The sequence below is a fragment of the Lucilia sericata genome, unplaced genomic scaffold, assembly GCF_015586225.1.
Source record: "Lucilia sericata isolate MDLA Ls3-8-SP2 unplaced genomic scaffold, ASM1558622v1 Contig000970F_arrow, whole genome shotgun sequence".
NCBI lineage: Eukaryota > Metazoa > Arthropoda > Insecta > Diptera > Calliphoridae > Lucilia > Lucilia sericata.
The window spans coordinates 24,643-40,237 of record NW_023994953.1 but is presented as its reverse complement, the minus strand read 5'-3'; the positions used below and the strand labels follow the sequence as shown (position 1 = coordinate 40,237).

The window sequence follows — 15,595 nt, the reverse complement described above, 5'->3', positions numbered from 1 at the left end:
ACGAGTATATTGGTATATAATAGTATAGGTCTACGTTGACTCCAACATAGAGATTTTTTGGGTTAAAAATTTCAGAATAACCGTTATTTACAGTTCCTGGTTAAAAACTATTCATTGGTATTTCAACTTAACACGGCGCTTACAAATAAGTACTTAAATAAAGCATTACAAATAAGGAGAACGCACTAAACAGAATACGAATCTAAGCCTCGTGTTCGTTAGTCCGCTGTCGTACTCAACACGTTGGAATCAAAATTTTTTGCATTTAAGATACATTTGTTTTTATTTATAGCGATTGCTTTCGATACTACTTTTTGAAACAAAAATCTGCTTATTTATTGATCTAAACTGTCCAGTTTATTAAAAACAACAACTATTTAAATACATAATTTAAATAAGACAAGTAAATATGTACATCTTTTAATTAGAATATTGTGAAAAAAAAAACAAAAAATATTTCCTATTTAGCAATCTTATGTTTGGTATTATTCTCAAGGGTTTATTTTATTCCAGATAAATTTCTAACCCGTTTAATGTTTATTTATTTTCTGTTGTTTTCATCAGAAACACAAATGTTTTTGTATTTTCATGTTTATTTGCTTATTTTTGTATTTAATTGTTAAACAAACATATAAAATGTAAATAAAAACCAAAAACGAAATAACAAATTGTATAATCACTAATTCTAATCTTCGTTACAGATGTAACAACTAACTGTCAGACAACCTAACTACTCGTATTCGTACTTGTAGTCAGGTAGAATTAATTTCAAAGTGTGTGAACATATCTTTTTAGAATACGTATTGTTTGGCTACGTGACCATTTGTATAATAATCTCATTTTTGACTTTATATAAAAACACAATATTCATACTTGTTCTGGTTCTCTGACATTAAGTATAATAAACAAGAATGTAACCACACAAATGTGATCACGTTTTCCAACCAAACGACAGACAGACAAAAAACAAGCGAAAACTGGCCATTTGAAAACAAAATTCACAATATTTGTTCTTTCAATAATTAAGTTTATGATGAGAGACCCTTCAATAAAAATAAATGGTTTTTAAGTTGTTTTGTAATTGCTTAATTTACATTTACTTAATGGAAAATTGTAAACAATTAGGTAATTTGGGAATATTTTCAATGTAAAACAAAGCGGTTATCAATAGTTGATTGCAAAACGTAGTACATAAGAATCTGGATGGAAGGCCTAATCTTTCGGAAAATGTACCTTGGTTGATTTACATCGTTTCAAAGTTTATCACTTTGAAAATCTCGATATATAAGAACCACTATTTTGATTTTTGGATCATTCAAAAATATCAAAATAATATTTTATTCCGACTTATAAGATTTGAGAATTCCCGTGTAGATTGTAATATGGTAGTGAGATATCTGTGGATGTAATAATTTTTTAATAAATCTCTGGTCACCTTCTTTCCATTATAAAATCAACCATATTTACTGCCAAATAAACAAATAAATTTTCTTAAAATCAAATAAATTTTATTTATTGATTTCTTTTATGTTTAAAATGTTCGTATCGTATCTTTGTATTTTAAACTTTTCGTTAGCGCCTGTTGACACTTTTTTAGTTCAGGGTCATTCTAAGAATGTTTTAAAGTTTTTATAAAAAAATATTTGTTTTTATGTTGATACTTGTATTGAATTTTCACAAACAAAACAAAGCAGTAATTTGATAAGATTGCAGATGGTTATGAGAAAACAAATAACAAAATTATCGTAGGAGGTCGTTATACATTAATATCTATAATTTATTTTAAGATCTAAAATTGCGATGGACATGTGGCACATAAGTGTTAGTTTAACTGTTATTTATAAAGGAGGTACAAATCCTTTTTATTTTGAAGTTTTGTGAATGAGACCTCTTGAGTAGAATCTTAATAATACTAATACAGTTACTTACGAGGCATGTGCCAATAAAAATGCACCTATATTCAGTTAGATAGATAGATAGATAGATAGATAGATAGATAGATAGATAGATAGATAGATAGATAGATAGATAGATAGATAGATAGATAGATAGATAGGTAGATAGATAGATAGATAGATAGATAGATAGATAGATAGATAGATAGATAGATAGATAGATAGATAGATAGATAGATAGATAGATAGATAGATAGATAGATAGATAGATAGATAGATAGATAGATAGAAAGATAGTAGATGATAGATGATAGATAGATAGGATTAGATAGATGATAGATCGATAAGATGATAGCTAGATGATAGATAGCTGATAGATCCTCGATAGTGCTCGTCGATAGCTAGAATGCTTCCTAGCTTTGCTAGATCGCTCGCTCCTCGTCTAGATTAGCTAGCTCGTAGATCCTAGCTCGTAGCTCGCTCGTAGATGCTCGCTAGCTCGATGCTGATCGCTCGCTAGATGATTCGCTAGGTCGCTCGCTCGCTCGCTCGCTCGCTCCCGTGCTCGCTAGCTCGTAGATATGCTCGTATCGCTCGCTCTGTCGCTAGTAGATAGATCGATCGCTCGCTGATAGCTAGCTGATAGTCGCTCGCTAGATAGAGGGTATGTTACAACAATCAGTGGAAATCATTGGCCTCCACGGATATTTTTGTGCGCTATTTACGCAGTGCCTCTGGTGGGGAATCCTCCGATTTTGACTTTGATTTGATTTTTGAGGAGTCGTATAGATGGATAAAATATTGGATAATTGTTCAATATTAATAGGATAAAATGAAGAACATTTTCTAACCTAAATATGTGAAAATCGTCTCTTTAAGCTACATCTTCCTCAGTTGGTTATGGGTCTCTAAGAAGTGAATTTAAAACAATTCCTATAACTTTTGAATAAATGAAATTTTAAATGAGTTTAAAAATGTTTACTTTAATTTCCTATACTTGAAATATTATTTGCAGGAATACATATAAAGCAGAAAATGATGTTAACACTTTAAGACACATTTGCTAAAAGAAAAAACACATTTATTTCTTAAGATTGTTTGCATGTGTATTTAATTGTTAAAATGTGTGTGAATAATTTCAATGGAAATCCCAATATTTGGCGAAAATTTTTGCATGAAGGTCAAACGTTTCTAGGAAATTTCTTTGTACTGCAAAATTGAATCACGTTTATTTATTATAAAATTTATTTTCAACCTAATTTTTAATGTTTTAAAATACTAAAATTGTCCAAATAAGTCTTAATTGGCATTTAAACAAACAGAATTTTAAGGTCTATTTTCCATTAATTGTCTCAAGTGGTTACATTACTTATCTACGTCACTGTATAAAGTAGTCTATTGTAAAATTGAAAACATCAATTAACATAAATATACTGTATAAAAGAGACCAAACTATGTTCACTCTCGTTTAATAAACATAAAAAGAAAAACAGGAGGTAATTGAGTCTCTACTACACACTCAATTTGAAACTGCGTCTGTGCGTAACAAAATAATGCGGATTAATTTTTATTACCAGATAGTGTTTTTAGTTGGTGGTGTTGTTGAGACTCCCTTAAATTTCATTTTCCAACTTGGCCTACGTGAGTTTTAGCATGTTTATTTTTGTTGGTTTGTTGCTTTTCCCACCCATATGCTCTGACTGCTTCGTTTCATTTGTTATTGTTTTGGAAAATATTTTATGTATGTATTACATTTGTAATGTATTGTAATGTGTGTGCTTGTGTGTCGACAAAAAGCAGAAGAAGATGAAATGTTATTGGAAACTACGTAATTCATTTGGCTACATACTAAACATAAACTGGTTGCTCCGCAGTAAAGTACTTTGTTTTTCATATTTTGTTTTGGTTATGATATTTGTTTTGAATAGATTTTTTATCAATATGACGAAGAAAACAACAGAAAAAAGAAATGAAAACATGTACTAGGAGTGTGCCTAGTAATTTGTATTAGAATGGAGTAAATGGTGGTGCAGTTGTACTCAAACGTATTCCCCCCTTTAGAAGACACCCATTGGAAATATATATTTTTATTTTGAATACACAGACAAAAACAAAAAACCAGAAAAACAACATTGCGTGAGGCCGTGTTTTGTTTTTTTTCTTAGTACGTTTGATTGTTTTCTTTCTTTATTTGGGAGAGTAGTTGTAAATGCATTTTTCAATACACACAGATACAAATGTATTTATGTGTATGTGTGTGTTTTTATATAAAATGTATGATAAACTCGGCCATTTTGGTAGTTGTATTATCAGTTTTGAATATTTTTTATTTAAAAATTAAATATACTAATATAATTTTTTATATTTATTTTTTTGTTTGTCGATTTTGCTGTTTTTTACTCTCTGTTTTGTTTTTATTTTTCTACTGTATTGTGTGATGATTTCATAGTATTTATTTGGGGTAATATCAATTATGCGTTTTTTTATCAGCTCAATAAATATTTGAATGCTATAAAAGTAATTTTCTCACGTAAATTTCTCACGTTTAATTCTTAAAAAACACTAACATGGGACTCTTAAGGCTTACCCAGTCAGTTCTACAAAGAGTCAATGCATCCGAAAATTACAGTTATTTGCAATAACGTCTAACCACCTGGTTGACTCTTATTCGACTTGTCACTCTTTGTAAACGAGTGTCAAGGTAGTCGTCATTTTAGTGTTCCTTTTGTAAGCGAGAGCAGAAACAGTCATCATTTCATTAGCTTTTTTGGACTAGCTTTCTGACTGTATTTCTGTCAATGCATCCGAAAATTACAGTTATTTGCAATAGCGTCTAACCACCTGGTTGACTCTTATTCGACTTTGTCACTCTTTGTAAACGAGTGTCAAGGTAGTCGTCATTTTAGTGTTCCTTTTGTAAGCGAGAGCAGAAACAGTCATCATTTCATTGGCTTTTTTGGACTAGCTTTCTGATTGTATTTCTGTAATAGGTACCTTGTCAACTGGGTAGTAGGTGGTTAGGGGTAACCTTAGTAGTAAGTTCTTCGGGACTGCTGGGTAACTTTATATATCTATAGGACGGCATTATACGATATACTCATCTACAAGCCATCGAGTTTTGCGTCTATAGACATCATAGAAGTTACGTCTATATATAGACATATAGAAACTAAAAATTTATTTTCTTAGAAGTTCTGGTACCGCGGCCTTTTACATTGATTTTTTGTGTAAAGTCCAATTAAAAATCTAATTAGAACTAGAATGTATTCAATGTATTAATGAAATTAGTAAGAAGTTATAAAATTTACAATTTTGATCCCAAAAGATACAAATTTTGGTGAGTAAAAACTTCCCAACTCCAAATTCTTAAATAGATCTTTTCGAACTATTTAACAGTACTTTTATATCGAGCGATTATTTGGAATGACATAGCACTTCAATCGCCTTATAGTACATGTTTGGATCCTTTTTAGCTAAAGGGCATCCTACACTGACTTCTGAAACATTGCTGTCCCAAAGTGTGATATTGAAGTTATTCCCGTCATCTATCGTATGGGTAAAAAGGGCTTACGTGAGTTTCGCATGTCTAGTGTAAGAAGTTCAGATAGTAATATTGTAACAAAACTTGGCGTTTATCAATTCTATTGTAAAATTTGACAACACTAGTTAGTGGTTCCCTTAACATTTATATTTGTGTGTGTATTGTTTTTATTTTTATTTTGTTTTGGTTTTATGTTTTTATTTTCCTTTTTATTGTTGTTTTTTTAACATTGATGTCTACCACTACAATTGCTGCTACACAGACACTTGGTAATGCTCACGTACCACATATCTCTAGATGCTAAACCGGCAACGTAAAAAGTTGTTTTCATCAACTGCGCGAAACCAAATGAAATCAGAATATCTTGAACAGTTGAACAAGACACTCGTCAATTTCTTAAAAAAAAAAACAGAAAGCAAGCAATTTAAAAAAAGTTTTAAAAATATTATTGAAAAAACATTATATTTAGAACATATTGGAAAAGAAAAACAAGTTGAATACAAATTATAAAAAAGAACTTTTAAAAAAAGTTGACTAAAAATTAGGTCACTTTTGTGTAACTAAATAAAACAGTGAAATAAGTTAATAATTTATTACAAAAAAAGACATTTTATTAAAAATAATATAAAAAACTTTTACAAGAAAGATTTAAAAAGATAACAATTTAAAAACAAATAAAAACACTTGAGATAAGATAAAAAATATTAACAATTTAAAGTGTTATTTATAAAGATAATTTAATTTTTGTTTAAGTTAAAATTATAAATTTCAATTAAGTGTTTTTTATCATAAATTATTTTGGATTTTTTTTTAAACTATCTACTACACTAGGTATGATATCATTTTAATTTTCATTTCTTTATTATGATTTTTTTTTATTTCTTTAAATATTTTACTTTCATTTTGTTGTAAAACTAAAAATAGATTTTTTTAATTAGCTTGTTTTATAAGTTTTCTTTTATTTGTTTGCCTTAATAACATTCGATTTTTAAAGATTTCATTTTAATTGTATTGTTGTTTTCTTTCAACAGATTTATATATATATATATATATATATATATATATATATATATATATATATATATATATATATATATATATATATATATATATATATATATATAATATATATTTAAATTTTATATATTCTATATGTAAAGATTTTATAAAATTTTTGTATACTTTGAGTGATTTTCCACTTTGTCATTGTGATTTTTGGCTTCTGGGTTGTTTTCCACGAAATTTGCCCTCCATTTATATTATAGATGAAAATGACCTTTGTTTCTTATATAGTTTTTCTAGATGAATAATATTTTTTTATTTTGAAATATGAATACGCAAATGTTTTGTAGAAAATCGATAAATTCGGTGTTATCGTGTGACTAACACATGTTTTACTTTTTCCACATTCTCTTACTCCGTTTTTTCTAGGTGCTATTAGAGTTTGTCCTCAATAAAATCATGTATTATGCGCGTGATAGTCTTACCCTCTCCACCAATTTGTTAGTAATTTTCCATAACTTTTTTTTTTTTTTTTCGTGGAGTTGTAAAAGATGACTTCAGCATCAAGGATGAGTTTTTTTTTATAGAAAAAATTTTCCATTAGGTTCTAAGGAAATACTTCTTAAAATTTTATTTTCTTTTAATTCTAAATTTTTATATTTTCTTTAAATCTTTTAACAGAAATCCTAATTAAAAAACATTTTTTTAATAAAAATCTTAAATTTTGAGTTCAAAATTCATAAACTCAATTTAAAAATCCTAAATTTATAAATTTTTCTTCAAAATACCGTGCTTTCTTTAAAAAAAATCAAAAGTGTTCGATTTTTAATAAAAAAATTAAAAAATTTTATTTTCAAATTTCAAAACTTTTGGTGGTAGAAACTCCAAATATTTTTGTATATATAATCAAGCGCCCTCTCTAGTTTTCTCTATACTCTTTACTATATACAAAAATCAAAACCTTAATATTGATAATTTGACTTTTTAAAAAGCAGATTTTTGCAAAAATGACATTTCAATTAAAAATTGACTTGTTTTAGTATTTAGCAGATTTGCAAGTAAATAGTTAAATGAATCTTAGTACAGTTTATTCTTAACCCCAACAATTTCATATATATTTTATTTTTGCAAATTTTATGCACACGTTTAACAATTTTACGGCGTACTTCAACCTTTAAACAAAATCTCTAGAATTTTGAATGAAATCCAAAATTTTAAAAACGTTTTCTTAAAAACATGTCTATACATTTCTGCATACAGTTTTATGACCTGTTTGTTTATAAATAAAAAAATAATTAATTTTAATATATGTTTTTGTTTATCATTTCCTTTTCATAAATATATTTGTTTATTTGTAATTTCTTAATAACAAACAACATATTTTTTTTAAATTAAACACCTCCCCATTAGGTTATTGCCAAAAAAATAAACTGAATTAATTTTACCTTTACTGTATTTTGTTTTTATTTTTCTAGATTTCAAAACAACAAGCTTCCAGTCCCAAAACTGGTTCCTCACCTTTGGATAAACGTGTTTTGCAACCCAAACAACCTAAACAGCAGCAGCAACAAACAAAACCAACAACAACACAACAGAATCAAGGAGAAAATCAACCGGCGACTTTAAATTCTACCACAAATACCAACAATACTACTACAGCTAAAAACACCAACACTAACAACGCACAGACTCAGCCAAACAACAAAACACAAACTGCTAAAAAAGTCGAGTCAACAACCATTGGTGAGTTTAGTTATGAAAAAAACAACTTTTAAAGTATGAAAAGCAAAGAGAGGGGAATTACTTATAAAGATTTAGGTTATGTTGAATATAATTTGAATATCTTATTTAGGCGTGGGGTTCCATGCTTTTTCTTTTTTATAAAAGCTATAATTGATTTAAATTGCGTAGTTTAAATTAGACATACAAAGCACATACAAATTATGCTTCTTCTTTATTATGGTCATTATTACTATTATTATTATTGACAATAATAATACAAAGACCTTTAATAAACCACAAATGAAATGTCTCTCTGGCAGTAGCTAGTTTATAATTTACTTTAACCTCACACTTTAGTTTTTTGTTTGTGTACACCCCCACTGCCGCTTTAGCAAGCTTCATCATTGTGGTCTTTATTTAGAAGCGAAAAGTTTTCTGTTCATGCATTTTGGTTTATTGAACGCGTGTTCGTACAATTAAACACTTCTATAGTATAAAGTCTATAAATATATATACTCACACTAGCTTATTTATATAATAATGATAATGTTTATTTTATTTCTTTAATACAAACTTATTTTTTTGAAATCGCCTGATATTTTAGGTATACTCACTCATTAACTAGAAAATCTAGTATAAATTATAGAAAACAACAACTAGAAACATAAAATATAAAAGACTGATAACTTAAAGGGGTATTTGTTTATATAGATTAGTTATTTATTATTAATATCAATATATAAACAATATTTTCAGAATATTTTCTCTAAAACAAAATACCAAATATTTGCTAACAACCCACTCTTTACAATTATTTTTCCAAAATAAAATCTTATATTAATTTCTTAAAATTTTTCTTAAATTTTAGTTGTTTCCAAAAGTGAAGCTAATGCTCCCGTAGTAAAAGATAAAAAGAAAGTTAATCAAAAAGTAAGTTTTCTAACATTCCCACTTAACAAAAGAAACAATTTTCTAATTAATTTTTAACTTTTCTTTGTCATTTTAGGCTAGTGATTTTAGCAACGTTGGCGATTGGCCAATGCTAATTGGTGGTAAACCCACAGGCAACGAAACAAAACGTTCTACTAAGAAACAACGTTCCAACGCTCAAAAAGAAGACACCACTTCAAGTAGTGCTACTTCCACAACAGCACCTGTTGAAAACAACTCAAACGCAGTTGCTGCAACAAGTGAACAAAACCAACAACAACAACAACCGCAAACATCGAAAGATATTAAAGAAGTCGATAGCGCTGCTCCTTCAACTTCAGCCACAAGTACAGCTGCCATAAAAGATAAAGAGAACAATGACCCCAAATCTACAAACGGTCAGACGGTCAACAATGAAGCAGCCACTACCAGTAATGGAGGAAATGGCATCAATAAGAAAATTCCCAAACACAAGTGGAGACCTTTGCAAATCGATTTGGCCAAATCTAGTCGTTCCAAATCAATTGGTCGGCCCACACGCCGAGGCATCTCATCGCAACAACGCTACCATGAACGCTCCCATCAACGGGGTGATGGTAACGGCCATGAACGTCGCTCAAATGCCCACACCAGCAGCCATGGTGAAGGTCAACGTGGCAACAAAAAGTCTGGCGGGCCTAATGAGCGCATTGATTCCTGGCGTAGCGGCAGCGGCGCCGAACGCTCAAATGACCGGGAATACGAACGGCCAGCCCGTACGCAACGGCGTTTCCGCACGTCCTACAGGGGCGGGCGTCAAGGTCGCGGCGGATTCTCAAGATCGGGACCAGGTCGTACGACAAATCGCATACCACGCCATCTGTTAGCCAATGGCGAATACGCAAATTATTTGCCGGCGGATGCCGCTGGTACAGATCAATCATTTGTCCTTATGGGTACCCATTATTATGGGCCCATGCCTGCTGCTTATATTGAAATGGATGCTCCAAGCGTCAAAGAAGCCATTAAAAAACAAGTGTAAGTATTTTTTAAATTTAAATCAAATTTATTTTAAATTTACTAATTCTGTTTCGTTGTTTTCTTTCTTTTTCTCTTCTTTAGTGAATATTATTTTAGCGAAGAAAATCTTACTGGCGATTTCTTTTTACGCCGCAAAATGGACGACGAAGGTTGCATCCCAGTCACCTTAATCGCTTCGTTCCATCGTGTTCTGGCTCTGAGCACAGATGTGGCCCTTATCATTACAGCCATCAAGGAGTCGGATAAAATCGAACTTCTCGAAGGCTACAAGGTACGCACAAAAACCAATCCCACAATTTGGCCTATTAAAGATGCTCTGGATACGACCGGAATTCAAAATGCAGCTAGAGTAGCTAGTGCCACCACTGGTAAACCCACTGAAAGTGGTGCTGCTACTACCACAACTGCTAAAGATGCCTCTGCAACTACAAATCAAACTAAAAATGATGAAAAATCCCCTGAAACTACAGACGATAACAAAACGACAGCTAGTCAAAGTCCTGCAACCGCTACTGAAAGTGATGCTGCTAAAACGACTGCTGTTAAATCACCAAATACCTCGCCTATTATAACTTATGTACCCGAAGTGCCTCTGCCACCGATACTGACCTCACCCATGGCCACAAAACCACTGAGCTGTATACCACCACCACCGGTGCCACGCAATTCGCATAATCTTATACCCACCATGCTGTTGCAACAAGAGAGACAAACACCTGCCCCTGCTTTAAATGCTATTAGCGCTCTCACCAAGAAGGTCGAGGCCGATCAGCAATCAACGGGTGGAGCGGTGGCTCAATTGGCGGATCATTTGAGTGGACTGGCAGAGAGTGTGAAGACGCAAGTAAAGCCAAAATCTACTTCAACACCGGAAAAGAAGACAGCGGCGAAGGGCGATGCCAAGTCCTCGTCGGCTGGTAATGATGATGAGACAGCAGCAACCGCAACAGCTGCCGAAACTGCCGATGGCATGTGGAAAGAGGTAAAGAGACGCTCTAAATCAAATGCTAATAAAGATATTAAATCAGCTACCAACTCAACACAAACGTCATCATCACAATTGCCACTCGATTCCTCTGCCACTCCCACTACCTCCCTCACAACCACCATATCCACTTCAAATTCCTCCAACTCTTCCATCAACACCAAATCTGCTTCCTCAAACTCCACAAAATCCACAAAAAAATCATTGCCCAACAACAACAATAAATCCACTGCCATCAATGCCTCCACCTCATCAAATGCTTCCTCCAATGCCAACAAAAACAACACAACCACTACAACAACCATCAATTCCTCCTCTGCCTCCTCCAAAACAGCTGCATTCTCCACCACCACCACCGGCGGCCAACATCATGGCGAGAAGGAAGAACTAGACTTTCAATTCGATGAAGAGCTTATGGATCCTATACCTGCCACCGGACGCGTCAACAATTTCACCGAACATTATTCCGACGATGATGAATCCGACTACGAGTTTGCCGACCGTGATATTAACAAACTGCTGATTGTTGCCCAAGTACAACGTGCCCCCAAACATGAGGGCTACGACCGTACGGCCGACTTTACATCTCGAACAAAAATCACTCAGGACTTGGAAAACGTCATTAACGATGGCTTGGCCAACTACGAAGAAGACTTGTGGGTAACTGGCAACAATTACCGCACTGTCAATGTGATTTCCCAAGAAGATTTCGAAAAACTCTCCAGTAGCCAAAAACCCCACTACCAACCAAGACAACAACCGCCACCACCACCTCCACCCGCCTACGATGACGAAGACTTGAACAGCACCTTAAACTCAACCCTCAATTCGACGACCAAGTCACGCCGTGCTCGTTTCTATGCCGCTCCCAATTCACATTCAATTGATCTTCGTACGCCACGTAAACGCAAAACCCGCCATTCATCTAATCCACCCGTTGAAGCGCACGTCGGTTGGTTGCTCGACACAGTCGAACATCGACCACGTACCACTTCGATGGGCTCATCGGCTGGAACCTCACCCAATGCTTCATCTTACGGCTCTTCTGTGCCACAATCGTTGCCCGTCTTCCAGCATCCATCGCACTCTCTACTCAAGGAGAACAATTTCACGCAACAAGCATATCACAAATATCACTCGCGCTGCCTCAAGGAGCGCCGCCGTTTGGGCTATGGACAATCACAGGAAATGAACACTTTGTATCGTTTCTGGTCATTCTTCTTGCGTGAAAATTTCAACAAAACCATGTACAATGAATTCCGTTCATTGGCATTGGAAGATGCTAGCAATGGTTTCCGTTATGGTCTAGAATGCTTATTCCGTTTCTTTTCGTATGGTTTGGAGAAGAAATTCCGTCCACACATTTACGAAGATTTCCAAGAAGAAACTATTGCTGATTATGAAACTGGTAAGTTTAATCTTGATTTTTGTAAGTGTTTAGATATTTATTTTCTTTTTATTAATTTTTAGGTCAACTTTATGGTTTGGAAAAATTCTGGGCCTTTTTAAAATACTACAAAAATGCTGACAAATTGGAGGTGCAACCCAAATTGGCAGAATATTTGACTAAATTCAAAACCATTGAAGATTTCCGTGTAGTCGAGCCAGAAATCAATGAAATGCTACAAGGTGTGGGCAGTTTAAATAGGGCACGTAATTTGCAACGTCATCGTAGTGTGTCCGAAAGTGATGGCACCAAGGTAATCATAGCGGGTAGCGGTCGTAGACCAAATACTACCATTACCAATCGCAGCGATTATGTGGGCAATAGACAACAACAACAGCAGCAGCAACAACAACAGCAAAACCACTATCAACAGCACAATAACTACAACCAAAGCCATAACAATCGTAGACGTACTGGTTCCTTTGGCAGTAGCACTGTTAGAGTACGCAGCGGTTCTTTGGGCAACAAACCACAAATTGCCAATCGCAATTATCATTATGGTTCACCCAATGAATTGAGACGTAGCGGTGCTGGTGGCAATGGCAGTAATACGGGTTTAAATAGAAACTATAGACAAAATCAATATCAACAACAGCAACAACAGAAATCGAAACCAACAGGAACTACTGGTCCCCAACAACAGCAACAACAATTAAAAGATAACAAGACATCAAACGAACAACAACAACAACAATCACAGCAAACTAAAAAATCAACGACAGCGTCTGTAGCGGCGGAAAATTAAGAAAAATTCATTTGTTCCTCCTCTGCTTAAATATTTTTTATTAATACATATATATTTTTTCTATTAATAATTATATTATTTTTTTTTTCTCTTTATTAAATAAAATTAAGTGCTATTTTTTATGCTTAGTTTATAATAATGCTAAAATATTTTTGCTCTTATTCCTTATTATTTTTCTCCTATTACTTTTTTTTTGAATTTTTGGGTATTTTCAATTTTCAAATTAACTTAACAAAAAAAATCATATAAAATGTGAGCAAAAATTATAACTGTTAATGATTCTAATTTGTCTTTCTTCTGTTAATTAAACAAGAAAACATTTATTGCTTTATAAAACAAAGAATATAAAAATTTTTAAAAGTACATTTAAATTAAATTAAACGAATACTTTAAACGAACGAATTACAAGTTTTCTTTTTTATATAGAATCTTTTACACTTTTTATTGAATTTTTTGTGTATATTTTCTTTGTTTTTAAAATATCCTCCCTTTTTGTTTTCTCTAGTTCATTGTTGATTTTCTTTAATTTTTCTACTAATTATTGTCTACCAAAAAAAATAGGAAAAAAATTCGAAAATGCTCAAAAAAAAAAAAAAGGTTTTTAAAAAATTTGTTGTTTTATTATTATTATTTTTTTCAATATATTATTAATTACTTTTTATTATTAATATTATTTTTTTGATGTTATTAAAATTAAAAAAAAAATCTTTAAAAAAATTAAAAAAAAAATATTTAAATAATATAATTATATTTGCTAAAAGTGACTTTATTATATAATTTGTAAAAAAATTTCTTTAAATATTCTTAATAATAAAACTAAACTAGGGACCGAAAAAAAAAAACAAAAACTAATATGAAATATTGTATTTTTTTTTGCAAAAGGTTTTGCAGCCAACAAAATTTGAAATACTGTTATAAATAGAGGGATTTTATTTTAAAAATTTGGAAAACTTTCATCAATTTTTAATATATACAGAACCACATAAACTGGCATTTCTTAAACATAAATAGAGGGAAATTTTAACAAAAAAATTACTGGTTATTAGAATAAAATTATTGAAAAAATTTATTTCTTACTTTTGGAGTTGGAAAAAAGTTATTTTTACAATAAAATTTCTGTTATAAAATTGAAATAAACTTTCAAAACCAATTATAAATCTTTTTTATAAAACATCAGTTTGAAAACTGTTTAAATTTTACTCCCTCCCCCCGTTTCTAAAACCAGTATTTTGAAATTTCGTTAAAATTTTATAAGTCTAGATTTTTTTTCTATAAAATTGTTCTATTCGAGAAGAAATGAATACTATTGTATTTAGCAATGAAAAACAAAACAAGATTTAAACAAAATTTTTGCAAAAATTTCAATGTAAAATTTCGAAACTCTTGAAACTTTTGAAATTTTAAACAAATTTTTAATTTTTGAAAATTATTTTGAAATTTCGAAAACTTTTTTAAACTGTTACAAAAACTTTGCAAAATTAAGGAAATTAAAAAAAATTAAATTTAAGGAATTTGTTAATTCCTAAATTTAAACTTTTTGTTAATTATGCAGAATTTTGTTTGAAAATTTGAAATCTCGAATTTTTTTTTTTTAGAAAATTAAATCATGTTATAGAAAAAACTTGTAAATGCTTTTATTTATTAAACTAAAAATATGAAATGAAAATTTAAACAAAAATATAGAATTTTAAAAGATTTAATTTTGGATTTTAAAATTTTCAAAATTTTTTTCAATAACTAACTTGAATTGAGGCTAAAAATTCAGTTTATAGAAAATATATATAAAAAAAAATCATAAAAAATCAGTTTTTTTATAAAAAATTAAAGATTTCCAAAAAACTATAAATTTTTTGTCTCAAAACTTTTTGACATAAAACCATAAACTTCTAAAATAGTAATTTAAAAAAAAAAGAAAACTTATTTTCTCAAATAAAGAAAACAACAACAACTAAAAGCATTTAAAATTTCAAATTTATTAAAATTTACAAAACATTTACATTTCAAAAATTCTTAAAAAATCCAAAAAAATATTTGTTGGCTGGAAGTTTCAGTTTTAATACAAATGTGTTTGTTACGTTTATATTAAAAACAAATTTTAATAACAATTTTCCTATTATTTTAATATTATTGAATAATTTAAAAAAAAATATATATAAAGAAATTAAACTAAAACAAAAACTACAAAATATACATATAAAAAAATCTAAAAAAAAAACACATAAAAATCATTTAAATAAAATGAAAAAAAAACTAATAACTAAAATTAAAAAAAACACACAAAAATACTAACACTTTATCCCACAATACT

At 30.7% G+C, this 15,595-nt stretch overlaps 1 protein-coding gene across 5 annotated transcripts in view; it reads left to right on the top strand.

The window, feature by feature from the left end:
• Positions 1 to 13,685, top strand: part of LOC119609368 (la-related protein 1) — a 38,040-nt gene extending 24,355 nt beyond the window's left edge. For 4 of the 5 annotated variants that reach the window (XM_037964119.1, XM_037964120.1, XM_037964122.1 and 1 more), the window contains 5 exons: positions 7,914 to 8,181; positions 9,029 to 9,090; positions 9,167 to 10,107; positions 10,192 to 12,503; positions 12,566 to 13,685. In XM_037964119.1, coding sequence (XP_037820047.1) covers positions 7,914 to 8,181; positions 9,029 to 9,090; positions 9,167 to 10,107; positions 10,192 to 12,503; positions 12,566 to 13,287 — 4,305 coding nt within the window. In that variant the 3' untranslated portion in view covers positions 13,288 to 13,685. Of the gene's footprint in view, positions 1 to 6,143; positions 6,268 to 7,913; positions 8,182 to 9,028; positions 9,091 to 9,166; positions 10,108 to 10,191; positions 12,504 to 12,565 lie in introns of those variants that run through there. The other variant, XM_037964123.1, reaches the window with a different exon arrangement.
• Positions 13,686 to 15,595: the final 1,910 nt, after the last annotated feature.